At 39.9% G+C, this 27,737-nt stretch overlaps 1 protein-coding gene across 5 annotated transcripts in view; it reads right to left on the bottom strand.

The window, feature by feature from the left end:
- Positions 1-27,399, bottom strand: part of VPS13D (vacuolar protein sorting 13 homolog D) — a 103,594-nt gene extending 76,195 nt beyond the window's left edge. For 2 of the 5 annotated variants that reach the window (XM_054291955.1, XM_054291957.1), the window contains exons 1-28: positions 27,354-27,399; positions 24,804-24,972; positions 23,878-23,955; positions 23,459-23,649; positions 23,055-23,135; positions 22,598-22,714; positions 22,278-22,382; positions 21,778-21,948; positions 21,049-21,149; positions 19,740-19,908; positions 18,302-18,394; positions 17,019-17,229; positions 16,298-16,477; positions 15,949-16,079; positions 15,221-15,293; positions 14,570-14,734; positions 13,270-13,400; positions 12,798-12,930; positions 9,991-12,213; positions 9,493-9,644; positions 7,710-8,744; positions 6,915-7,005; positions 6,228-6,354; positions 4,526-4,706; positions 4,193-4,375; positions 1,466-1,685; positions 790-1,000; positions 504-675 (exon numbers count right to left, since the gene is read on the bottom strand). In XM_054291955.1, coding sequence (XP_054147930.1) covers positions 504-675; positions 790-1,000; positions 1,466-1,685; positions 4,193-4,375; positions 4,526-4,706; positions 6,228-6,354; positions 6,915-7,005; positions 7,710-8,744; positions 9,493-9,644; positions 9,991-12,213; positions 12,798-12,930; positions 13,270-13,400; positions 14,570-14,734; positions 15,221-15,293; positions 15,949-16,079; positions 16,298-16,477; positions 17,019-17,229; positions 18,302-18,394; positions 19,740-19,908; positions 21,049-21,149; positions 21,778-21,948; positions 22,278-22,382; positions 22,598-22,714; positions 23,055-23,135; positions 23,459-23,649; positions 23,878-23,955; positions 24,804-24,900 — 6,822 coding nt within the window. In that variant the 5' untranslated portion in view covers positions 24,901-24,972; positions 27,354-27,399. Of the gene's footprint in view, positions 1-503; positions 676-789; positions 1,001-1,465; positions 1,686-4,192; positions 4,376-4,525; positions 4,707-6,227; positions 6,355-6,914; positions 7,006-7,709; positions 8,745-9,492; positions 9,645-9,990; positions 12,214-12,797; positions 12,931-13,269; positions 13,401-14,569; positions 14,735-15,220; positions 15,294-15,948; positions 16,080-16,297; positions 16,478-17,018; positions 17,230-18,301; positions 18,395-19,739; positions 19,909-21,048; positions 21,150-21,777; positions 21,949-22,277; positions 22,383-22,597; positions 22,715-23,054; positions 23,136-23,458; positions 23,650-23,877; positions 23,956-24,803; positions 24,973-27,353 lie in introns of those variants that run through there. The other 3 variants (XM_054291956.1, XM_054291958.1, XM_054291959.1) reach the window with 2 other exon arrangements.
- Positions 27,400-27,737: the final 338 nt, after the last annotated feature.

Here is a 27,737-nt window from a genome sequence, read left to right as displayed (position 1 = left end):
AAGCATTCCTGCCTGGATATAATCTGGAGATTCTGGAACACCAGCACAGCTTCTCCACTGGATTTCCCAGAGGAGCAGCAGCTGCCTCTGCCCCTGGATCTTCAGAGGAAGAGACTGCACCTTTCTCCAGGATCCCTGCTCCAGCAGAACCAGCCCTGACACTGCAGGAGGGCTGAGCCACAATTCCAATGGGACTGCTGCCAACAGCCTGACCCACAGGGTGTCAGGTTGTGTTCTGACTCTGTCAATGTTGGTTTAGTTCACTGCATTGTTTATTTGATCCTTTTATTTTCCTCCCTATTAAAGAACTGTTATTTCCTGTTCCCACATTTTTTGCCTGAGAGCCCCTAATGTAAAATCTATAACAATTCAGAGGGGTGGGGAGGGTTTACATTCTCCACTTCAGGGGAGGCTCCTGCCTTCCTAAGCAGATTCCTGTCTTTCCAAACCAAGACACACCCCCAGACATTTCAAGAGAATTTCAGGTGCACAGAGATGCTTACAAGAATTCTTGGATCCTGTAGGTCGTAGGGGCGCATGAACTCCTCGATGGGCTCGCCCAGGTTATTCTCCAGCAGCCCCCGGATCAGTTTGTACTTGTTCAGATCCAGAGAGCAGTGCACTGAGGACAGGTTGCCATGGATTGAAATGTCTGCAACAGCATGACTCAGCTCTCTGCAACAAAAAGAGAAACCTCAGTGCTTCCAGGAGCTTCAACAGCAGGCAAGACCTTTAGGATACAAAAACACCACTCTAGGTGACAGCATAAGTGACTCTGTTTAAACTCACTTGTCCAAATTTCTCTCTACTTTTAACTTCAGTCTGAAGGGTTCTGTCAGCAGGCTCCCTCCTGTCTGCCTCACCAAGTAGGATGGAAAGCTCAAATCTGCACTGGTATCTTCCACAGCCTTGGAATATTCTCTCTGGTATCTTTCAGCAGCAAAGATGTCCATGTCCTGCAGATCAACTACAATGCAGTCTAAGAGGCAGATGTGATCCTCTGCAAGCACACAGGAGATAAAACATTAAGGAAGAAAAACAGAATCTGTGCAAAATGAATGCAACCTACTTTTAAAAAAAATTAATTTAGTTTTGATTTTATTCCACTTTTTTTTTTTTTTAATTCATGTTCAGTATCTGTAACTAGCAGATACCAAGCTCATTTACAGGTCAATCTAAATTCCTAATTAGGAGTCCAAGCACACTCCTTGTGTGTGTGCAATACACATCTCAAAACACACCCAATTTGCAGGGCTGTTCTTCCAGAAACTGAACCACAACTCCTTAATCCTTTAAGCTGCAAAAAATCACCCTTAAAGCTCAGAAGTCATTTATTCTCCAATATACCATCTTCAGACCTAGAGCTTCATATCTTTTCAGTGTCACACAAGATCAAAGCAAAATGTCACTGCACTATTTCACAAGGCAAAAGAAGCTCCATGGGGTTCCCATGGCTCTCACATACCTGGGCTCTCAGGGTTTGGGACAACAGGCAGCTTTGATGGCTGCCCCTGCTGCTTACTCGCTGTGCTCACTGCAGGCTCGTTCTTCAGCCTGGAAATGTTTGCTCCTGATGATTTTTTCATGACCAATCCTTCTATTGCTGATCTGGACTCATCAACACTTGTTTTCTTCACACTGTGTTTTGGGGTTCCCATAGGAGAGGAAAATTGAACAGAATCCTGCTAATGAAAGAAATTTTGTAATTAATATCAGATTTTTGACTTAAATTCTAAGGAACCAATGCATCAATGTTCAAGCTGCAACAAATTACTAGAATGCCAGTATCTTCTGCTGTACAAAGTATGTTACTAGAATGCCAGTATTCTCTGCTGTAGAAAAATGCCCAAACTTTTCTCCTACAGCCTTAACAGCAGATGAGAACATTTTCTTTGTTAAAAAAGTCTATTTCAGCAACCTTCCTCAAAAAGCTGTAGAATCATTTCAATGAGAAACTAATTCAAAAGCAGAGGGTTTTGCATAAAACTGAAATATTCTCATTTAAATGAAATTAATACCAAAGTGGAGGGGTAAGACTGTGAGAGCATTAAACATTTCTGCAGAATAAAAACTGTTAAATATTTAAAGCTGTTTTTCAGGTGATGAAAAAACTATTTACCATTATTTCTGAAAGATCATGTCAGCAGCTTCATATTTTATTAAAATATATGAACTAACATTTCTGCACATGCACATTTTATGCACTTTAAATACTTCAGTTGTCACAAATGTGTCCCAAAATTCTCCTGCAGTTTAAGGTTGGATAAATCCCTACATTTAATGTTAAATTCCTCACAGGTGAAGAAAGAAAAATTCATTTATATTGATGTAAACCATTTTAGACATCTCCCCACCACCACAAATCCAGTGGAAATCCATGAGCTGTCTTGCATCAAAAACCTGCAAATTTCACTACAAAAAGAGTCACATCAGCATTAGAAATTTCTTTTCCCAAAATTCCTGCTTGACCAATCTGACAGCCTTCTGTGGTGGAATGGCCCCAACCACTCTGGGATTTGTCTGGTGGGAGAAGATTGCACACCACCTTTATAGCCCAAAGGCAGTTTTGGGATTCATCTGTCAATCATTTCAATTAATTAACATCATGTTTTACATGCAGGTAGCAATTATCTTTAGTGTTTACTATCACTTAGTGTTACTATTATTTCCCATCTTCCTTCTGGATCCAGGTTCTGATGTCACATCAACTCCTACCATAAATTTCCCTTTCTGGTTTTAATTGTTAATATTTTATTGCTTTACATGTTTTTTAAATATTAGAAAAAATTGGAAAAATTAATTGTAAACACAACCAAGGATTTTAAGAAAAAAATTTGTGGACATGAACATTTAACTTCATACTGTAAAGAAAAGACTGAAAAGTACATGCAAAGGAAAATCATCACATCATCTATAAAACTATGAATTTATGCAATTAAATCCAAATTAGCAGCTCCTCACACATGCATAAAGAGCACACCACAAAAAGTTTACATCCAATTCTTATAGAATTCAGCAAAACCTTTAGAACAGGAACATCATTTTTAATAAATGAAGTAGCTTTTTAAAGTGCTGAATTCCAGAAGAATACTTTCTTTTTTATAGAATGAATGAGGAGCACCTGAACACTGCCATAAGGATGTGAAATACCTCAAATAAAACAGGATCCTTGTATGCATTGCCTTGTAAAATCCGATCCTCAAAAATAAACATAGAAAAAAAATGAACACAAAACCAACAAAAAAAAGCCAAACCCCACCTAATTCCATTTCAAACACCTACATTTCTGCAGTTCTACATAATACAGTATTTTTAGGCTGAAATAAAATTATTGTGCACAAATATTTTAATTTATAATGTTAATGTAGGAGTTTACTGCTTACAAACCTGCATTTGTATCAATACCCTACAGTACAGAAAATAACTTAATATCACAGTCCACTATTTTCTTACAGTAGACACAGGGAGATACCAACCAGATGAAGGCAACAGACACACCACAAATCCAATTTAGTCCATCTAACTTCTAATCCCTTCAAAATGGAATTAGAGGGTTCCCAGACACCCACCTGTTTTGTTGAATGGGTTAGATATAGAAAGCCATCCAAGATGGATCTTCCTTCTCCCAAACTTTGTGGCTGCATCCTGGAAATCTTTCCCATGGTTTCACCTCACCAAAGCAACTACACACACTCAGTTTTCACTGAGAGCAGAAAATAAACCCCAATTTTGTTCTCCAGTGTGTCAGAGCAAGTCTCAGCCAACAGAGACTCCTGTTTTCTGCTGTTCACACTGTGGAAATTTTGATGGTGAACAGCTGGAATAAGCAAAAAGGGTGAGCTGAGAGCCCATCCTGGTCCCACACTCAGGTGTGCACCTGGTTGGGTCCTGATTCCTCACCAGAGCAGCTGGAGTGAGTTCAGCCTCCTTTATTCCCTCTGCCCTCTCCAAACACTCACTTCAGTCTCTTCTCTGCCCCAGAGCCTCAGACAGTGAGCTCAAGATAGGAAGGGCAGCACAGCATGCAAATCTATAAGATTTGCCAGCACACTAGCACAGATTCTCATTAGCAGAACTATAAAGTCAATATATAAAATAAAATTTAAGAGTAATTTAAAATTTTGATTTAGAAATAAAACACACAAGAACTAGCAAAACTGCAAGCTGCTAAATGAAGAAGCAATGCTCCTACCTTGTTCTTTAATGAAAAGGTCCCTGGCATTCCTGCAAACAGGAATCTGTTCTTCACTTTCAGCTTCCCCAGATTAGCTACAATCAGGCTGTTGGACTTGGAGCTCTCAGGTATAAGCAGAACAGGAGCCCCAGCCTCAATATCAAGAAGAACTCTGGAAGCTCTCTGGGCTTTATCTCTCACCTGGAAAGAGCAAAAATACATTTCAAAAATAATTACACATATTGCAGGAAGCAGGTGATTATTGTCCACTGATTAGTACTGAACTAAGGATCATTACACCTTGATTAACAAAACAGGCTGGGAAGGAATAGAAAAAAGGCCCAGACATACTGTTTGTCCTTCAATTGCTGCTCTCTGCCTGCCCAAGACATCTTGGAGCTGAGTGAAATGCTGGATGAAGGAAACCACCTCGGCCTGGAAGCGCTGGGTGTGCACGTACTGGACAGAGGCCATCCTCAGGGTGACACGGATGTCACACTCCCTCTGCAGCAGTGGGTCTGGCCTCCCATACCTGTGAGAAGGTGTGAAAGTAAAAGTTATCAATCTTAGCTACATTTTAGAAGCAGCACTAGACATTTTGCTGCATTCAAAATGGTAATATAGAGGATTTTGTGGGAACCCAGAGCACTGGGAATATTTCTGTGTCTGCTCTGGGGTGCCCTGACCCCCAGGGCAGCACTGACTCTGACCCTCATCCATGGAGAAAGTTTCCCACACTTCAAGATAGACCAGAATCCACAAAAGTGTGAAATAGATTATAGAGAGCAGTGTAGGTGTATCACTGGGTGAGAAATTTGGGTTTGGGGATTTTTAGTATGTTGTGGATGGCAGCAAGATGGAGGGCACAGGGTGTTGTCCTGGGTTTCTTCTTCATGCTTCTTCTTCCTCCTTCTCCATGGGTTTGGGTGGCATTTTGTAATTGGGCAGAAAAGTCCCCATTGGGGGCTCTGTGGGATCAGTTATTGGGTTAAAAGGGAAAATAATCCAGGTGTCAGCTCTTAATTGGACAGTTTAGTCTGAAAAGCCCTTGTCCCAAGAGATTGTTGGCCATTTTGTGCCTTCTAATGAAAAGCTGCAGAACTCACAGCAGTGAGACTGTTGTACTGATAAGGAATAATAAACACCTGAGTGTGAACATGAACTGCTGTCTCAAGCGCCTTCAATCCCAGAGAAACCCACAGCTGGTGCCCCTTGTGAGGATGGAACTCACAACCTTCAGATTATCAGACTGATCCAGCCCCTGGACAGATGTAACGAACACTCACAGCATGTAATTAACACTATCTGAGTTGCAGACATGAAAAATTTGTTTTGTATTAATTACTTCTAAATTTTGTACATGTAAGTGCTGCTGAGTTTTAAATAAGCACATAGAAATATTCTGCATTTGGAATCTCTGCATAGCAGTTAGACCTCTGGTGATGTTATACCAAAATGGTGGCTTTTAAGGTAACGACTCCACTGCAGGATAATGGGTACATTCAATTCTGAATCAGTTTGCTGTCATATTTGAAATTAATTCCATAATATTACTGGGATAAATTCTAATCTGATTAATTGGAAAAACAGGAAACATCACAAGATAAGACCTATTCCTTAAAACATAACAAAGAAATTCAAATTCACATTATGATAAAAGCAAACCCCTTCTTCCAAAATCAAGAAGCAAAGGAAAATCTATTTCATCAGTTGAAAACCTCTTCCAACTTTAAGAAAAGAACCATTTTAGTTAGGAACAAACTATCATGTAAATACTTCTAAGAACACCTTTAGAGGTAAATAAAAAACTACCTTTTCTTTTCCATTTCTTCATACATTGCAAGACAAAGATAAGTTAAAAATTTTAAGATTATAACTGAAAACATTTTAAGTCTCACTTAAGTACCAAGAGGCCAAAGCAGAATCATAGAGCCCTGACACTTGTGGGCTTGGGTTTTCTGGGTTTGTTCAACTTTTGGGGGTTTTTGGAGGGGATTTGGAAGTTAATGGAGTAACAAGCTAATATTGAGTAACAAAAAGTTTAAATTCATACTTTAAGATTTGAAAAATGAGAGCCTCTTCACCACTTGTAGTGAAACGTTCTCTGTAGAATTCTCCATGAGATGTAAGATCACTTAAGGACAGACTTCCAATACTTCCCTGCAAGGCCAAATCTCCCTCTGGAAAACAAAGGACAGACAATCAGCATCCTCAAACACAGATCAGTTACTAAACCCCAAAAGTTTCCATTACTGGGATAGAATCACTACAAGTAATTAAATAAGTCAATTCAATTAAATATTAAACCTCATGTTCAAAGAAAATAATGTGTTTCTGCTACAAAGATTGTATTAAGCCACACATTACTATAGGATTTACACACATCATGTGATCACACCACTTTGATTTGTGAAACTTAGATACAATTACTTTTCATCCTCTAGAACAGTAATAAAAACTATTGTTCTGCTCTGTGAAAGTGAAGTGTTAAAATCACAGCCAATCACAGTTAAAATGATGAAAGGTTTGACAACTGGGAGGAATGTAAAGATTTAAAATAAACCCTAAAAAAACAAAAGAAGCAGTGGGAGGAGAATGTACATTTTGCCCAAAAAACCACACAAACCCCAATGAGCACCAAAGGAAAATCACTTAAAATCTTAATTCCAGTGCACATTTTACTCATGTGCACTCATTTTATTTTAAGCTGTGAACAACCTGAGCCCCTCAATGTACTCACCAATCACTTCCAAGTGAGCTGCCAGCTTCGCCACACTGGCTTTAGCAAGCTCACTGGTTGTCTTGTTCAGGACTAGGGATAAAGAATGGACCTGGTCAAATAAAACAGGAACAAACTGGTATGAAAAACATGACTTCAGAGCTTGAACATCTTGTTTAGATTTTTTTCCAAGACAACTGCACTGTAATACATGAATGCCAAACAATAATTATCTGATTGGGAGACAGTGAATGAGAGCAATATTTTTACTGCTTTGTTTGCATATTAATGGGTCTCTCAAGCAATTCAGAATGATCAGATCAAGAACAAATCCAGCACTGTTACCTTCATCTTCTCCTTTGTCACATGTAAATTACACTGCAGGGCCTCTGGGCAAAGATTATATTATATACACATACAACATGTGTTTTTTAAAAAACATGTTTATACATATAGATGTATAAACATACATGGATATATATTTATAAAATATAGACCTTTTTTGCATAAATAAACTCCACAGTACCTAGAACAGCACAGTGCCAATTGCAGTATGTTAGCCCTTTAATATTGAAGCAACCTTTTCATTCAAGAGAGGGTCACAGAGCAAGGGGGCCAAGCATTTTGCAGATGTTCTGCTTTTCTGTAACTCCTTTTTTTTTAAACTACATCTACATATATTTTAATTCTGTTTCTGCATTTATGTACACTCCCTACCAGAAAATAAAACACATGATGTAAATGTCACCTTAAGTTCCTATAAACCAGATGCTTTATGACAGACAATCCAATTACTGTTTTCCATGTCAAGTATACCTTTAGATCCAGCTTAGTGTTTACAGGCTCTTGGACTTGAGAGGCTGACAAGGAATTAATTTCTGCTTTGATTGTCTGCTGAGTATCTTCAGGCTGCGGCTTCATAGCATGGTTATCAGCAGTGGATCCAATCCCAAAGAAATCCAATATTACTACCCAAGTTTGCAAAGTAATTAACACATCTAGACAATTAAAATCAACATCTACGCTACGGTTAATTTTGTTATAGCGAGAAGAAAATTCAGGATGTTTCCTATCCACTAGAAATATATTGATATGAACTAATGAATCATCAAAGTTACTTTTTCCACAGGGCAACCTGGATCTGTCTGCTGATGGAGAAGGAGGTGGAGTCAGAGGATACTCAGAATCAGCATCTTCCTTTTGCTTCTTACGGGAGGCACAAACTGGTCTTTGGTACAGCTGAAAGACATTGGGTGCTTCTTCCATATGGGAAGGGAGGGAACGTGGCATGTCTGGATATTCTGCATTGGACATTGAGGGACAGGACTGTGAAAGATATTCCTTATGGGCTAAACTGGAGGGTTTGGGTGCTCCATGGGACACCATGAGGTTCTTGTACTTAGAGTCTGGTTTCTTCTCCAGGAGATCTTCCATCAGCAGGGAACGCAAGGCAATCTGAATGGACAGGGTTTGAGGGTGGTCTTTGGCAAACTCAACATCAAAATCCTGAAATTTAAGGCTGACAAGACCTTGTGCCCCAAGTGTGAGATCACCACTTAACTGAACCTGGAGCTCTGAGATGTGAAAGTTTGCTTGAATTTGAGTAAAAGATTTTGTTTCCCTGATAGCTAAGGGCTTGTTTGGAACAGAATTAAAACTAGAGTGGCTGAATAAACCATTTTCCTTCCGTTCACTCGAGAATTCTGAGCCTGTACTATGAAGTGATGCTGAAGGAGAACTAAGACTAGCTGGAGATACAGAAGTGGCTGAAAATTTGTTCAAGTCTTCACTGTAAATTAAATTATCCAGAGTCTGAAGGACTTGTTCATATACATGTTTTGCTAACACCACCTACAATGCAGAGAAAAGAAACAATCATCACACTGGAGCTCTCTATGTTAATGGAATCAATACATATATTCTAAAACTTGTAAGTGGAATTCCAAACCACACAAATTTTAAGTTAATCCAAAATAATAATAATAAACAACAACAAGGTACAATGCAAAACTGAAGCAAAACAGTTCTTCTGTATATGCTCTGCAAGATGACACCACCCAGAAACACATGGGATGGGATCCTAGAATAGGATACCTTCTATTCCTGGGCAAAAAGCATCCAGACAGAGTTAATTAAAAATAATTCACCACCTGAGCTTACACAGTAATTAATGAAACAAACATGTTATGTAGCCATCATGGTTGTCTCCTAAGTGTTAGAAGTTCCAGTTCTCTCTATTTAAAATCTCTGCTCTTGCATAGATTTTTTCAAGACAATGGCATATTAATTCTTAGTTTCAACTACAACTGCAAATAAAGTTGTTTGGACAGTGTCATTTGGACAGTGACACATTTACTTTTCTTTCTGTATTCAAGATAAGCAAAAATTATACTAATTCATAAAGATGTCTAAAATGTCCCCAAACAAGGTTAAATATTGCTCATTATTATTATGACTTAAGACTGTCTCTTCTAACCATGTCTATAAGGATCTGATTTCTAAACTACTAACATGTTAAACCTGAAGATACTGAAAAATGCTTATCTTCTATGCAGGGAAATATTTTTATATTGATGGTGGAAATACTACATTTCTGTACCTGAAGAGGGTTCACAAATTTCCCTTCAATTTTCATAATGCTTGATATTCCCAAGTCTTCGTTACACAAAGGAAAAGTTAAATCCAAATCTTTCTCTAGCGGTATCTTTTCCAATTTAAACTGGATCGTGGTGTTATTCAGAATGTGGAAAGCTGTAAGAGAAAGTGAAATTAAAGCAACATTAGAGTAAGTGAACTGATTAGCCCATAAATACTGTATGGAAAAGATAACACAGGAGCTATTGAACTTGCTCAGAATCTGAGCAATGCTGGACTCAGGTTCTATGGTTATGTTTTGCTTAATTTCTGCTTAAAAGGTACCATTCCATTTTTGGTTAGGAGACTAAAAATGGATATAAATACAGTAACTAGCCCATTGTCATTAAAAGTAACCACTGTGTTTTAGTAGGATGGATGAAGCAGAATACACACTCAATACACATTTTTAACACATATACTACTCATATTATAATAATTAACACTCCTCTAATTAACATACCATGACCTTTATGCAATGATTCAAAGAAGTCATGACGAGTAAAATGAGATTCTTCCTGGCTGTTAATGCTGGCAGGACCTGATGAGGAATGTGACCCACGGGGTATCCCACTTGCAGGCTCCTTCTTGTTTGTAGATTGACTGCTATTTAATGAATACATCTTAATATCTTTAATTTCAACTTGCAGCCTATCACTTGTAGACTCATCTTCTCCTGGTACAAAATTCTGGATAGATATTTGTCCTAGATGACCTACAAGCAGTTCAGAGCTACCAGGCTTTCGAGGTATGGAGACAATTGGGGATTCAATGTTTACATTTAATATAAGTTTGATAGTATCAGCTTTGAGGGACTGTGACCCAAATGTGCCACCTTCATTATCTTCTGCACTGCCAACATCTCTTGATCGTGGTGTGGTATCAAACAAAGAAACCATTTCACTGTATTCAGCAGTTTTAGTTGCCAGGACTGTTGTAACTTTTGAAGCTGCACTTTTCAACATGCTGCGGAAATTCTCCTCCAGCTCATCCATGGTCAAAGTCAGTTCTTTCAAAAATTTGGCTGAGTGGTTGTAGTGTAAGGAGGCCATTTTGAGGTTGAGAGAACACTCCTCTTTTGACTTTTCTGTGAAAGTGAAACTTAAAGCATCTGGAAGGTTATTTCCATCATCAAGCCTAAAGAGCAAAGACTCAAAGAAATTCACATCGCCAATGAGATTTTCACACCTCCCTGTGTTCCCTATGCTCACCACATACTGGTTCTTCACATTGTCCTCAATCAGATCCATCAGGTGAAGGCACCCAAGAGAGCCATTCACATCCAGTTTACTGCACATGGAGACATTGACCTTGGTGCCACCAATACTGGCTGTTGCAATTTTTCTGCCATATTTTTCTCCATTTGTCATGGCAACTGTCCTGAGGAGGAGAACATTTAACCAGTGGATATCAACTGCTACCTCTGTGTTCTGTGCATAAGTAGACTGGAATGTTTCCTGTTCCCTCCAATCTCTCTCCAGGTCAGCTATTAAAGGCTGAGGACTAGAATCTTCTTTCTCCTTAGGGAAAGATTTCTGGAGAAACCCAATCAGTTCAACAATAGTCTCTGGGTTCAGGATGATATCCAGGTTGTTCACCTGCAAAGAGATCACCTGCAGACTGCTATCCAAGTTCATTGATGGGCATTCTGCACTCACAAACTGATACTCCAATTTTATCAAGGACTCTTGATCTTTTCCACTGTTACTGGGAGAGGTGGTGGAGGATGTACTGCACCTCTCTGCCAAACCAGCAACATCAATGGGATGTGCATCTTGTGGTCCAGACACTGGGGACTGAGCCCTGCTGTCTCGAAGGCTTCCTGTTGGTACACAAAAGCTCAAGTTCTTATGAGAAGCCATCAAAAGATCAAAATCTGTTCCATATGTTTGCATAGTATCAACCAGTAAGAGGCCATGGACAGTCAGGGACACCTCTGCATCATAAGGCCTTTTCACAAAATGGGCATTGGTGCCAAAAACCTTGAGCACAGAGATGTATCTCCCATTACTCTCAACACCCAGCTGCATACAGTTGACTTTGAACTCAGCCAAAAGCAGCTGGGATTCAACAAGAACTTCCCGGGTGTGCTGCTCCAGCATGACAACACTCTGTGTCAGATTCATCACAGAATCGTGCAAACTGCCAAACTGGTCAACCTCTGCAAAAATCTTGTCTTTCCCAAGATGTAGGGCATCTGAAGACTTAGCTTCAGATGTACTCAGCTGTGTCAGACAGTTCCTCAAAGCCAGCACTTTGTCTTCATTGATGTGAATTTTCAAGTCTGGCAGGTTGCCAGACAAGACAGCTCCTGGGTATTTTGGGTCAGAGGTGTATATCAGTCTGTGCTCCAGCTGCAGGTGAACATTGAATTTTTCTACCACATGAGTTGGACCCACATCACTGTCCTGAACGTGCTTCCAGTTGTCTTTCACTCGGCCCACCATGATCTGAAGGTCCATAAAAGAAAGTGTGTATCTCTCATACATTTTTTTACTCATCAAGTGTGCCTGGAGCTGCTCTTCACTTATTTCTACTCCAGTAAATTCAGACATTTTGATGCCACTGTTGGTGTTGGATTCTGGTGGTGGAGTATTGGGAGGAGTTGCAAGAGGTGTTTTATATTCTTCATCACTCAATTCATTGACTTCTGAGGAAATGGCACCTGTACTCCTCTTAGAATCTTCTGTGGATTAAAAAAAACAGTAAACAAAAATAAATGAAAGTGTTCTTCTCCATTCTCAGATGTTTCCTATGATTATCTGATCATTCTGTCTGAAGTTCTATTTTTTCTAACACAAAGCATATCTGGTACTGGCCTTGCCTCCTTCCACTGTCATTTCCTTTTTCCTCAACAAGAAACCTACCACACTTCTACATTCACAAAGGTGTCAGTCACAATGCAGTACAGAAGCTACTAAAATACACTATTGTCTCATTTTTAACCCACTTCCTGCAAGATTCACTTTTGACCAAGTTGTCAAAAAAAGAACCCATTACTCTGCCCACACAATTCTTCTGATCCTCAAAACCAAATGAAAGGTATGAGCTACTTAACTACAGTATTTTTATCATCATCAGGTTTTTTCCAACTGGCTTTACTGCCTAATATTAACTTTCATTTTATTATTGTAAGAAAAGGATTTTTTTCTACTTTACAAAGCAAGAACATCCCTCAAAACTTCCCTGTACTTTTTTTGCCCTTTTTTTTAAATTCTGACTTTCTGAAAGAAGACAGAAAAGGAAAGCTGCAATAATTCTAGATCATACCTTGAGAATTTGTGAGTAATATTCTTCCCAGATCTACAACAACTAACACAGGATCCACAAATTTGAAATCATCGGGAAAGATCACCTGAGGGGCAGAGATATCAAGGCACACGGACCAGCTTTTGCTGTTTTCCTGAAAGTTTAGAAGAAAGACATAATGGCCCACAAGAAAACAAACCAAAAAAAGCCATGTGAGACATCTAATCTGTCACTTTTTCTCCTGATGAGCAGACTGTCACAAACTCCAGCCACACTGAGGTTTGGTACCTTGTTAAACCACAGACTCGCACTGTGGTCAATAAAACAAAACATTTTCAGCAGGTGAAAACATGCCCTGCACCTCAATCCTGGAAAACTCCCCTCCTGCTCACAAAGAACATCACACAAACAACAAACCTCACTCTTTAGAGCTCTAAATCCTAAAGCAAAAAAGGTAAAAGTCTACATAAACATTCAGGGGGCAAAAACTTACAATGAAGTCTCCAACCAATAAACGATCGATGGTTTGTCTGATTTCAGCCTTTGTCTGCATTTTCAGCTTGTTGTACTGTCTTCTGGCAGCTTCGGCCACTCTTGCCTCCAACTCAGACTGATAACCAAAACCTGCACAAGAGAGGGAAAACTCACTAGGTATAACTTTGTTCACCCTTCATTGAATCAGAAGAAAAAACGGAAGAAAAAAAGAGAAAAGATTTATTTTAAATTTTAGCACTAAAATACAGAACAGGAAAATAAAGCAGGTGAAAGTCACTGTCTGTGCCTAATCACCAGGCTGCTGCACAGAAAAAAGGAAGTATTTAAGCACCAAATAAATTATCCCCCTAAAAAGACACTTCCCAATCCATTTTCTGGTCTTTCTCTGGAGGTCTATTCTCTCACAGACCTCCAGCCCAAATAATTAAATTTGAGTAATGCAGAAAGGGTGCTAAGTATGGCCACAGAAGAAATCCTGACTAAACATTAAGATGTGCATGTGTAGGCAGTGTTTTTTGTTTGCTTTGTTGGTTTGTTTGTTTAAAATTTGAATATTTATGGAATATTCTCACCTTGTGAGAAAAGATGCCACATGCATCTTTATACAAGGTAACTTGAATATTTTGGTATTTATGATAATCAGCAGAAAAACAAACTGGTATTTCAAGAATATTTTCATGTTCCTAATGTTACTTACTGTCACTTCTCATCTCAGAAACTGCAAAGGTGGCCACTTTCTAGTGTTACAGGTTTAGGTACTAGAACCCTAAATCCTGTGTTTAGAAATTTAAGGAACAAGTATGTTCAAATCTAAAAATCAAGGTATCAAGATGCTGTAACAAAGGGCAGCCTTAATCTCATCAACAACAAAAAAAATACACCAGGAATTAGAATATTATTTCCTCTGTATCATTACTACAGAAATAATATAAAACTTTCAACTGCCCTCTCAAATAAGCTCCATCAACTGCCAGAAGAGATTACAGGAACAAGTCCCCTCTTCTTATTTATGCATTTTAATTTAGGGGACATGAATATCCACCATGGGCATAACACCAACTTGCAATTTTAAAGCAGAAGTTGCATGAGTCTTACAAAGCAAAATCCCTGATTCAACTAAACAAAGAACAAAACAAAGGAACAAAACTCTCCAGACAAGACTTGGAGTATTGTTAAACTTGAACTTAAAGTGAAGATTTTTTGCTTTATATTTCTAAGAATGAAAATCAAAGACAAAAAAATATGTGATTCCACCAACAAAACCCCAACCCCAGCAAAAAAACACATTAAAGGTTAACCTGAGGTATGAACCCTTCCCTTGTAGAAGAAGTCTGCTACTTTCTTAATGGCTTGTGGATTGTAAATAATATTGAGTGGTCTGGTACTGACTTCCAGGCGCCTCTCAAAAGTGCTGTGAATTGGATTTCTTTCATAGAGCATCTCAAATACTGGGGCATCAGGGTCTGCAACAGAATAAAAAATGACTTTAAAAAAGCAGCTGTAAAAAAAACCAAAATAAACAAATAAGACAAAAGCAAAAAACAACTCTCAAGGAATTTAATAACTGATTTTAAACTAGCACTACTGGGAAAGTACAAGTGTCTAAGGATTCTTCAGTAACAGAAAAGGAAATAATATTATCAACTTCTACAATCAGCAGAATTCTACAAGTTATATATACAAAAACCTTTGTATAATTGGGGTTCTAATGCTGAACTTTATTTCTTTTTAAACCAAAACAAACAGTAAGTGCAACTCCTACTGTCTTGAAATACAGAATTTCTTCCTTTTTTTAAAGGCAACCTGCATGCACCTTACATCTTGAACAAAGCCTCTATGATTTTATCTTTACCACGTGCAAAAAGAATTTGCATCAATTCAAACTCCAGATACTTAATTTCAAAATTTCTGATTTGTAGGAATTATCAAACATAAAATGAAATCTTTACCAGTGTTGTGATTATTCATTTCTGAGGACAAACTCTGGAGTCCAAAGGAAGACATGCAACCAACCTCTTTTTGCTAATAAGAATTTAAAAGAAAAAGACTGTTTAGAAAAAATCAACCAAGCCACCTGATAAACATAAAAATCTTTTCTGTTGAACTGTATGTACAGTCTGAGATTATTATATGCATTTTTTTCCCCTGACATGGTCAAGCAAAAGAGGAAAATATGACTAAGCAGTAAACATTCTCCACTCCTGAGGTGCAAATTACAGTCAGTACAAAATACATGGGAAATCCTCATGGCTTTAGATTCAAATTTTGTTCACTCAGAAGAGAACTCTGAAATCTTTTCTAGAATTTATCTGTGCATTTAGTTTACCAGCATACAGGTACAGAGCCATTACTTGGGCCACACAGCTTTATGGAAAAGAACAATCACTGATTAAGCAGCAATGCTGATTGTTCCAAAAATCAAATGTTGTTCAACACATTATCTTCTTCTCAACACATAAAACTAAAAGTTGAAGTCACAAGCATACAGTAAATCAGAATAAAAAATGAAGAGTTCTACAAATGATATTTGGAAGGAGAGGGGAAAAGTAAATTCAACAGGTGGAAATTTTTCCTCAATACTTTCTGGGATAAGAAATGTTTTGAGTTTTGGAGTATGGCTATTTTCATACACAATTATGCATCCCACATAGTAACTTATAGGGGTTTTGTCACCTACAGGATTTGGAAAAACAAGAACAGGAAATATGGTCCCCTCTGTTGCCAAATCCCTCAGGAAAAGACCACCGAGCTGAACTTTGAGAAGGGAAGACTTTCTGCGAGGAAGGGATTCTGCCAAGACCTTTACACCTGGAATATAAATACAAACAATTATTTTGTTTCTTTTAGTACAGCATACATTTTATTTCAATTTTACAAATTAAAAATACTGTACAACAAACAAGTATATTTTAAGTCTTTATATATATTTCCACTAAAAATATTTAAAATGGAAATTTTTTATATAGTGCAATGATTGTGAGACAGCTCTTATCTTTTTTAAGAAAGAACAGAAATGGGCTTAATACCTGAAAACTCCAGCTGCATAAAAGCAGTCTCTTCAGCATGCAGTACCTTTTTCTTCCTATGCAACAGAGTGAAAGAGCCACCCTGCAGCTGCAGATTTAATTTAGCAAAAACATGATCTCTCTTGGTAAAGGTATTCATGCTGGAAGCATCTGCAGCAGGATCAAAAAATTCATCCGTGCCTAATAAAAAACAAAACCAGCACATTAAATAAATTAAGTTTCTGGAGGGCTACTGAAGAAAAAGTATGAATATGAAAATAAAGATTTCTCTAGCTCTTGGTGGGGGGAAAATAGAAACAAAATTTAGAGCAGATAGACCTTTTTCCTTTTAAAAGAAAGAAGAATTTAATGGAATATTCTATTTCAATCAAGGTAATGTAAGCCTGAATTTACAAAGACCCAAAAACCCAGTACTATTCCTGTTACACCCAGCACATCAGCCACACATACACTTGAGCAGAAGTCCCAAAACCCTTTGCAGAATAATAATAATAAATGAATTTGCAGAATTAAGCAACAGTGAAAGCAATTCCCTGTATTGCTCTGGCAATAAGCAGGTACCCAGGCACTGACACACTGCCCAGGCTGCTCAGCTTCAGGCAGGCTCTGCTGCCTGGGTACATCAGCTGGCGCAGAATCCTTTAACAGAACAAGCCCAGAGCTCTTTCTGCCCACCTGGGACAGGTACCAAACCCTGGGAGCAAACCCTGTGTTCCCATACCCAGTATATCTTCTGGATTCCACTGCTCCTTGGGGTCTGGCAGCAGCCCTTCAAAAGGTTCCCCTTCATATGTCTGCTGAGCATATCCATACCAGCCTCCCCAGCCAGGAAACCAGGACTGCAGGTACTGCAGCATCCCTGAGCTGCTGTCACGGGCGGGCTCTGCAGGAGGGGAGCCTCCAATGGAATCAGGCAAGGGCTCTTTAACACTCTGTGTGAACATTCAGTGCATACATGTTACTGCTGCTGAGTGAAACAATATCACCAGTGTATAAAAACACCACAATTTCATCTCCTGTTTACTCAGTGATATTCTCAATCAATATTCAGATGAACCTCCAGTGGAATCAGGCAAGGACTCTTTAACACTCTGTGTGAACATTCAGGACATACACATTACTGCTGCTGAGTGAAAGTGTCACCAGTGTACAAAAACACCACAAAAAACCCACAATTTCATCTCCTATTTACTCAGTGATATTCTCAATCAGTACTCAGCCTAGAGGAGAGCAGCAGCAAAGAAGTAACAAACATTTCATCACTTAACAGCATATTCATATAAAAATATTCATGTGATTATGCACATATGAAGTCATATATCACCATTTAAATCTTAGTCTAGAAAGACTAAACCAAAGAGGTCATTTGACACCATAAAGCACAGCTCTAATGCTAGATACAAATTTTAGCATGTGTATTTGCAAGAGATTATGTTGTGTTGTTATGGAAATTAGTCCATATTTAATGAGGTGTGTTCCCCAAGCTATTTCCATGAGGCTCACCGTGTTTATTTTGGGAAATATTCATTACAGGCCTTCATTTCCACTCTGTTTTTAAGATGGAGAGTGGAATTGATTTTCAGACTGGGATTTTCCATGTGAACAAATTCAGAACCCAGCTGAGGTGGGGAAATACCTGAAAGAGAAGTGGCCAAAGCTCTACCTCTACACTGCTTCATGGATGGCAGCCAGTGCTCTGTGGGGATGGCTGGAGAGCTGGAAAGAGGCTAATTGGCAGCATAGAGGAAAACCAATTTGGGTTTTCCTGACCTAGGAATTCTGGCAAGGATCCTGCTGGGGAGCATCATCACATGGTGAGACAAGATTTCACAGTGCAAATGACACAACAGCAAAAACTGCAGGAACTGAGCATTTCTGCAATTTTAGCATTAATGCCACACTTTTAAATCAACAGAAATATATGTTCAGGCTCTCCAGCAGAACAATACCTCAGATAATCACTTAAAGATTCCAAATAATTCCCTGTACAAAAAATGTTCTCACCTCAGCTAAGTCATGAAATTTATTATGGACTATCTCATACAGAACCTTCAACTCCTCATAAGTCAGCTCATCCTCAATACGATGCATTTCTGCCTGGAAAGACAAAGAAGGTAAAGGACCTGCATTAAAGGAGTACAGAATCTTGTTCACAAACATGCCGAGTATCTCTGCACTGATTTAGGGACTTGTAGAAAAAATTAAGATGGCATTAATGATCATATCCAAGTGCCTTAGCATATGAAAATTAATTAAAGTCATGTAAGTAATTGAAACATTGACATTCCCCTGAATTATAAATAAAGCTTATTTGCATTGCAAAATACACTATTTTAGCACTGTAAAAAATTCAGAACTGTATCCTCCTATTACAAATAAGAAGCAAGATTTGCAGCACAAAAATTAAACCAGGGAAAATAAACTGATTTAAGAGAATGCCTTGCTTAGCTAGGAGCAAAAAAAGCTTCTATCTGAGTAAAGCAGGTGGAGGAAATGAACTGGGTAAATTAGGACAATGTAGAATTCATATTCAGTTACTCAGACATGTTGTCTTCTTTTTACTGATTAACAAGTTGTTTGAGGGAACTGATGATTCACCCAAGTCTAAAAAAATCTATCATGAAACAACAAAGCAAAAGACATTTTTCTAGTCCACTGCCATTACTCTTGTTAGATTTCACAACTCTGCTGAATACAATATGTGCTCTAGAAGATCTGGCTTTGCCAAGTACTACAGAAATTTTCTGTACATTAAGATACTCCTACAGTTCATGCTCAAATAACAGAAGTAAGGATTACATCCAACTTAAAAGTATCAACAGAATTCCTTTAATCCTTTAATACAGGTGTGGTACAAGGTGCCCTGAACTGATTGGAAGAAAAAGTCCCAATAAACCTAAAGATAAAAAGCAGCTAATTATAGTTCATGGGTTTTTTCTTTCTGAAATAGGCCATAGGTTCACTATTGGAGCACTAAATTCTTCATCCTCAAATAAACTTGGAAAAACAAAACTAATAAACAACCCCATCTGTCAAATAGCCACAATTTTTCCCAATTATCTACCCAAGCATATGGGCAGACACATTTCTGGTACTTAAATACCTTCTGGATCTACCGAGAACATGAGTTAAGAAAGCATTTTACCAACTGTCACAGGCATTCTATAGCAGTTAATGCTATTTTTGGTGAGCACTGCTTACAGATCAAAAACCAGACAGCTTTTTTGCAGTGCAAAACAAAACCACATGAACCCTGCAGCTTTAAAATCTCTTTAAAATCTTCATCATTAAAATCTCAGCAGCAGACAGTCAGTTCAGTGAAAAGCCTGCAGTACAACTGAAGATGTTTCTGAACTCATCCAGGTTTTAAACATGGAAAGATGAAACAAACCAAGTGCAATACCATTAACCATCACTGTAGAAGAAACTCAAGTGTAAATACCTGGTCTGCAGCAGACAGTGGCTCTCCCTTCAGCTTGCTGTAGTACATGTCAGTGTAGGACACGGCGTCCCGGGCCCGATGCAGCGCGAAGGCCCAGGTGGAACGCTGCCTCTGCTCCCTGATCTCCCACAGATTTGCATTCAGGGCAAAGATCCACCATTCCCGGCAGCTGAAACAATTTTAATTACTGTAGTATCAGTATTTAATTAAAGAAAACTAAGGCAAGTGCATGCCCAGCTGGTGAAAGGTCCAGGAGAGGCAGTGAAAAGCAGTGGGCCAGCAGCCAGGAACAGCAGCAGCCCTGGAGCCAGCACAGGGCTGGCCCTACAGATGTGCAGGACAGGGCTCCCCAAGGCCCTGCCACCCCACTGGGATTGACTCCAGCTGCCACACAGCAGGCACAGACAACAAAATTCAGAGTTACACAGACTGACTGAAAGGCTCAGGTAAGGATAATTTTACATTTGAATTACATCTGAGTATTTTTAACTGATTTCTGAGGTGTAAGAGCCTAAATGAGAGATGCAGGACTCCAGGCAGCTTTTCCAAATGCAGTTTATTACATCCAAGAGGTTACAGCAGTCCAGGTCATGGGTGACAGAGCTGTGCCCACAGCTGTTAGCTCCAGCTGCAGGCAGGCCTGGAGACCCTTTGGTTTTGGTTACATTGCATTCTATATTTTTCTTTTGGTTACATTGCATTATTTACATTTCTTTGCTGAGCATCTTAACACAGTAGAACCAATCTAGACCTTAACTATTATCTATAGCCCATCATAACTACTGTAATTACCATATCCATGTTACTGTTATCCAATCACTAAAAGTCAGTACATTACAGTTGAAGCTAGAAGTTGTTTTTCAGTTTTCCTGCAATAGAAAATTCTGAGACCTTTTTTCTACTTGCAACATTGGCAGGCTTGTTTGCCTGTGCTATCTTTCTGCTTGGCAAAAACATCTTGTCTGAGGTGGGTTTATCTTTCGCTCTAAGCCATAAAAACCCCTTCTAACTAACACACCCTTTGCCTTCTTGGTTATCCAGTAAGACTGGCTCAGCAATTCTTTTCTTCTATATCAAAACTTGTTTTCACTTCTATCCCTTCATCAGCCTCTACATTTAAAAATCCTTCTGCTAAGCATGCATACCTGTGAGACTTTCTTGTCAAACCTTCATCCTTCCCAACACTGAGGTAAGGAACAAAACAAGAGAACTGAATCTCTAACATGTGATTATCATGTATGTTTTTGTATTTCTCTCATTCTAGTTTTTCTAATACAGCTGACAACACCACATATGGAGATGTACTTACTTTTCTGTTACTGTAACCTTTGGTTTCCACTTCCTGTATTTAAGCTGTCGTTCCTTTCTGTCCAGCTCCTTTAAAAATCCTATGATCTGCTGATACTGCATCTTTTAATGAAACAAAACACAGATCAGTGAGGTGGTACTGGAGTGCTTTCCCAAGAAAAGAGGAGAGGAAAAAGCCCAGCCAAAAACCCAACCACTGGTTTGGTTTACTGGAGGCAATGGCCTGTACATGGTGCAGAATTAAGATTATTGTTAATTCACAATAATTTTGTTCCCTAGTGTGACATATCTACTCCCAGCCACTTGTAGTTCATGTGTCACATTCCATTTATGGCTTTATTTACAAATACACAGAATGAAATCTTCCCAGTCAGGTTATCAACATAACATCAGCTGCTTTTGTACATTGGACAGACAAACCCCCCAACATGCACCCTTCCTATTACTACAATAAACAAACAATTTAATTCTTTTTGCATTAATCAGTTTCAGTAAAATAAATAAGTCATTTTGAATGCTTGACTTTAGAACAACTTATTCAATATATCTCTTGGAGCCGCCTCTCAGACAAAATCTTTCAGAGAGTATTAATTCTCAGAATAATTATTATTAATAGTTATTAATGCAGAGAGTATTTATGCTACAATAACAGCATTTAAATTGTCACAAACACTGGCACAGTTTTATGATACCTGTTCCAGTAACTGGCAGGTAAAAGGTTGGTATTTACCTGGGAAAGCTTCAGGGGTATTGTCTCCAGCTTAATGTCACACTCCAGCCGTGGAGTATGGCGGGACCTTAAAGGCTCCTTAGAACAATTTCTCTTGAGGAGAGCAGAAGTGCAGACAGGCTCCATGATGTAATTGTGAGCACGACTTTCCATACTCCTATCCATTGCTTCCTGGGGGTTACAAGCAAATTACTCTCTAAGAAGTGAGTGTACAATAGTCATTAGGAGCACTGATTTCATGTACTACAATGTACTTTATTAGCAGGCCAGTCCATTGGAAAAAACTTCTTGAACATGTTCTCCCTTCTAAAGTAAAACAAGCTATTTCACAGCACAGCCTTTGTGGGTTGCACATGTATCCTATCAGTAAAGCATGCAACCATAGACTTCTTTTGCTCTTAAAAGATCAAATCCAATAAATTCTACATCAATCAGGTCTGTAGTACAGAAAGGAGACTAACAACAACCTCTCTTTAATTTACAAAACCCCCTTCATGTACCTGTAGCTGAGCAGGAGGCAGGTCACCCAGTAAAGTGCAGCTGGTATCCCAATAAACACTGAAATCAGCAACATCCATTTGCTTCTTCCGCATCCGCTTCTCCACCTGCAGCAGAAGTGGAATAAAGTCAAGATCACACACCACGTGCCATTTAGTTTTTAGTTCTACACACCCAATAAAAAACATGAAATGCACAGAGTCAATTTATTACAACAACCAAAAGATTTTTAAAATGCTGCATGTTTTTTGGAATATTTGCTAGCACCCATAAAAGGCAGCATCCCATCTGAGCTGCTCCTGCACACACAAGGTGCACTTACTGGTTCAAACACTGCATTTTGCATTGAGACGTTTTTGATGCAGATGCCAAATGCAAACGGCTGCAAGGGATTTGTGACACCATCCTCAAACCTCAAATGCACATCCTGGATTTTTAACTGGACAGAAAAAAAAATTACTATCATTACTAGAGATATACTATTTACATCATTATAACAAACAGTAGTATTTTCACTAATGCTGGAACAATTTAATATTTAATTTCTGCAATTTTCCAATAAATTTCTACTAGATATTTACCCTAATAGAAACTCTAGTCCTCATTTCTGATTTGTACTCTCTGGTTCTACCTTCTCCCCAGATACCAGCAGTCCCTGCCCTTTTCCCCATAAATGAGTCACTTTCACAACACACTGCACTTTTTTTTACTATCCTACAATTATTCTCCATTTTAAAGGCAAATGTGTAAGTGCCAAGCACTCAAAAGCAAAGACTCACTTCAATGTTTTCTACAATTCTTGTAACTACAGATGCAGTAACTGAGTACCAGTAAGACTCCCCTTTCTGTTGTTGCTCTTTCTGAAAGAGAAAACAGGGATAAACATTACCGCAAATGTAAAACCTGGTAAGGAGATAATATACTTTGTTACACTGAAATCACTGTTAACAAAGAGAAAGAAAAACTAAACAAGTTAACTTAAGATATTTATGGATCTCTGGCATATGTGAGACATACCACATAATGGTGAGGGGTGGTAGGATAGAAACTGCACTATGCCAGCATGTTGAAATCAAATTCTAGCTCCATTTCCTGTGCATTTGTTCTGTCTCTGGTTAGGAGACTTAAACACAACCCATCCACCACACAGGTTTCTTCATCATGAAACACAGGTGTGACTCACCTTCCATTTTTCTTCAAGTGCCAGCAGAAGGGCTTTCTTGTGTTCCCTTTCTTGCAACTTTTCCCTTTCCTCATCAAACTCTTCTCTTTTTTCTGGTGCACCAATTAAGTGCAGTTTTGAGACAGATATCACCCATGGATCCACATGTGGACGATAAAAAGGGATCTGCAGTGTTATTTTGCCAATGAAACCTGAATAAACAAAACAGAAACACCATCAGATTCCTGTGAAAGATTACTTTATCAACCTTGAAAATCCCCAAAGAAAAAGTGGTATAAGAAACAAACAAGCTAAAACAAAAATAACCTAAAAATCAGGCTACCTCATTTGTTCAAGCTTCTGACTCACAGGTACTCTAAAACAAGCAGTGCTTCCTGCTTAGAAAATATCTGTCCTGCACACACAAGCAAAATACAAACCTGCCTTTACTTCAAATGGTAATTCCAGCTCCTTTAAGGCATCTTTTTTTAGTGGCAAATTTTCCAATTCAACAGCACCTACACAAAGCAGAAGAAAAAGACAAGTCTGCTAAACAAAACTACGTCAAAGAAAGCCAACTTGAACACTGGAAGCCTAAAACAACTGGCATTGGTTTGTTAAAAAATTAAATGGGATTTAATAAGAAAAACCAACCTACCACTTCAGGTTGTGTTAAGATCACAATGGTTACTTAATACACTTGTTAATTTTCCAGTGTCATGTGCTCAAATTATTTCATGATGTCATCCAGAATAATCACCTGTGGGGTTTTAGTACTGAACCTGGTTGCAGCCACAGACAAAACCTCTCCCCATTGTCTTTTCAAAGGAGATACTTATTTTCTTAGCATTGTGAAAAGCACACCCAGAAAAGCCTTGCAGTATTACAAAATATTCTCAGCAGCAGCAGCAGAAAACAGCAGCAAAGGGTGAACAGAAGCATTGATTTGAGGACTGTACAAAGTTCAAAACTCGTGGATGCAGCATGACACAAACCAGAGCACAGGGGAGCACCTGTGAGCACTAAAAGGTAAAAGGCTGCAGGACACTTCCTGCCATGGTCCCTAGGCAGGAAACTTACTGAACAGTGTCAAGAAAAAATGACATAAATTCAACATGCTAAGGTAGCTAAGCATAGCTTTGAAAATTTTATGTAAATTGCTTTAAGAGTGTTGATAAAGAACATAAGATCATTTACTGTTCATTATAAAGTCTAGTACCAAACTCTATTAAAAGGGTTTATATAGATATTAAACACAATATTAAGTAATTATTTCTATTCCACTTTCTAGTTATCACAAAAAAATAATACTTTTCTAAATCACAATATGAAAACAGAACAGAAGATAGCACAAAGGCTCCCTCACCCTTCAGAAGTGCCACTGAAAGTTGGTCTGTGTTCAGGTTATTGACATATTTGCCCAGGTAGGTGTTGAGAACCCAGGCTACCAATCCTTCCAACATGACTGTCCTAGAAGAAGAAAACTAATGCTTTTCTGTCATTTTTTGGATTTCTCTTCCATAATTAGTCTCAGTCTGAAAGAAAAAAAAAAGAAAATTATTATCTGAAATATACACACTCAGCAGAGCTGACATTGCTGTCACTTCAATTCTTCCTGTGATCTATCCAAAGAGAAGTAAAAGCACCAAGGTTGATTTCTACCTTAAAAAAGCTTTACCCCATGCCCTTTAAGTGTCAAATCAGCTTCACAGAGAGATTTTCACATAAAGTTCATCTTTCCATCCTTTTTCTAAGCAACACATTACTTTTTAGTGCAATAATCAACACAGGGAATCCACAATCCTCCTGCAGAAAAGGAAAGGACAAAACTCCACATTGATCTGAAGTTTGCACTGGCTCCTTGACCTCTGGTGCCAACATTTTCACCGTGCTGGCTTTGGCAGCTGCTCTGAAGTAACAGCCTGAAGCCTTCTGGATTTTTGTAGAATTCTTCCACGGCACCTATGAAGCAACTCACCCTACTCAAAGCCCTTTTTGGGAGAGCGGGTGTGTGGGCAGTAATCAGATCCAAGCCCCAAAAATAGCTCATCAACAGTTACTGCAACAGGTTTTCAAAGTGGCAGCAGAGATTATTGCACTGAGGAGGGAAAAAGCTGCATCAGGGAAGCACCACACTCCAGAACATTTCCCTTCCCTCTTCTCCAGTCACTTCTGTTTCACCTCTGTGGCAATCAAGGCATTAAAATCCCTAAGTCCCTGTTCAAGCTTTTAACCACAGAATTACAAAACCACTCACAGCTCTTGCAAGGGCAGGGTGAAGCCTGGTACAGTAAGGAAAAAAGCATGCAGGCCATTCCTTGAGATTAGAATGCAATAAATATCTTGATTTTGTGTTTAAAAAATTCTCCTAATCCCATACACCTGCCTAAACCATTGAATTATACACAGCAGAAAAAGCAAGATACATCCTTTGTTTACAGCTGACAATAGAAGGGAACAACAGCTTCAAGAGTCACATTTTAAACTTTGCATTAAGATACAGAGTTTTCTCATTATGAGATTTGGTTGATTTTAGGTAGCCCCATTTAAACTTTTATTTCTGCCTTAAAAAGGCAGTGAAAATTAACTAATAGTTAGAAATTTAACTAATAGTTAAATTAACTAACCAGAATTAAGCAAGCAATGAAAGGCCTTTTCTAAAGGCTGAAAGTGAAACTGTGCTGTCCTGAAGAATGAAACAGAAAACAGCACAGGAAAGTTCGATTCAATTCAGTCACATGGCTTCTTATAAAATGTGTTTTAATAGTTTTGCCTTTGTAAAATTTCTCAACAATTTTCAAAAACAACATTACTGTCCCACCTAATAAAGACTAAGCATTTGTGCTCTTGGACCACCAGGTTACATTATAGGTTTTTATTCTAATGAAAGTGACAAGAAAGTCAAGATCAAACAAAAGTATATGCACTCATTTTTGTTACACGGGCATTAAAAAAAAAGTAAATAAAAGAAGGAATCTACAGGTGTTTGGAACCAGAGCAAAGGAAAGACCTTGTAGAAACATTTAAGCACAGTTCAGCATCCCAGTGACTGAAACCCTCTGGTATATGAACCATGCCTGAACTCACCCTAAGAGCTGTAAATGAAGCACATCACAACCTTAACCTAAACTCGTGGGACATAACTAACCATACACAAACCTTTCAAATCCTTTAAGGCTTTTATATTTTTAACTCGCCGGTGCACTGCTGTGCCCAGGAAAAATGAAAGCATTTCTTTGCTATGACAATGTTTTAATTTCCTTAACGCACACAGGACAAGAACTGTCAGGGTGAGAACCAAATCCCAAAGCAGGCCCTGGCTCAAAGCGAAATTAGGATGCAATTTTCCGTAGGGGGAGGCAGAGCAGGCCCGGGAGCGCCGGGGCCAGGGCAGTGGTCGGAGGTACGGGGGGCTCTCCCAGCGCCCCTCTACCCAAATCCGGCAGGGAAGGAGCCTCCGGGACACGGGGGACACGGGGGATCGCCAGCAGCGACCTGCGGGCTCGCCCGGCGTGCCGGGGAGGAAGCGAAAGGTCACCTTGCCCGGCGGGGCGGGAGGGACCCCGGGCAGCCCCGGGGAGCGTGAGGCGGCGAACGGCCCGCGCCGGGCGGGGAGGCCCCGAGGGACCCCCAGGCCCCGCGGCCGGGCTGAGCCCCCCGCGCCCCGCGGCGGGCGCGGGCACCGGGACACACCGCGACACACCGCGGACGCACCGGGACGCCCCTCGCCCACCCTTCCCGGGGCGGGGCGCCGCGAGGGGCGTGCGGCAGGGAGGGGCCCCTCAGGCCGGACCCGGGGAGCGGGAGCGGCGGCTGACGCAGAAGGGAAAAGGCAGCGGGGCCGGGGGTGCCCCGAGTGTCCTCCCCGTACCCCCTCGGGGCCATCCGAGGAGCCCCCCGGGAGCCCCGGGCTCACCTGCGCGGCGCTGAGGGCGGGCGGGGGGCGGCGGGCGCGCGCCGGGCGGTCGCGGGGGTGCGCCCGAGTGCGGGAGCGCCGAGCGATCGATGGGGCGGCGGCACCGCCCCCTGCAGGCGGGGCCGGGTAACGCCCCTGGGCTGGGCCCGAGCCGGGGCCTCCGCTCCGCCCTCACGGAAATGGACTCGAACGGGGCGGGTTTGGGGGCAGAACACGCCCTCACGGAAATGGGCTCGAACGGGGCGGGTTTGGGGGCAGAACACGCCCTCACGGAAATGGGCTCGAACGGGGCGGGTTTGGGGGCAGAACACGCCCTCACGGAAATGGACTCGAACGGGGCGGGTTTGGGGTCGGAACGCGCCCGGGATTTCTGCACCGCCCTCG

This window comes from Melozone crissalis, unplaced genomic scaffold, assembly GCF_028551555.1.
Source record: "Melozone crissalis strain CALT ecotype California unplaced genomic scaffold, PUWL_Pcris_2 ptg000107l_1, whole genome shotgun sequence".
Taxonomy (NCBI): Eukaryota; Metazoa; Chordata; class Aves; order Passeriformes; family Passerellidae; genus Melozone; species Melozone crissalis.
This window is presented reverse-complemented; position numbering and strand designations above follow the sequence as displayed.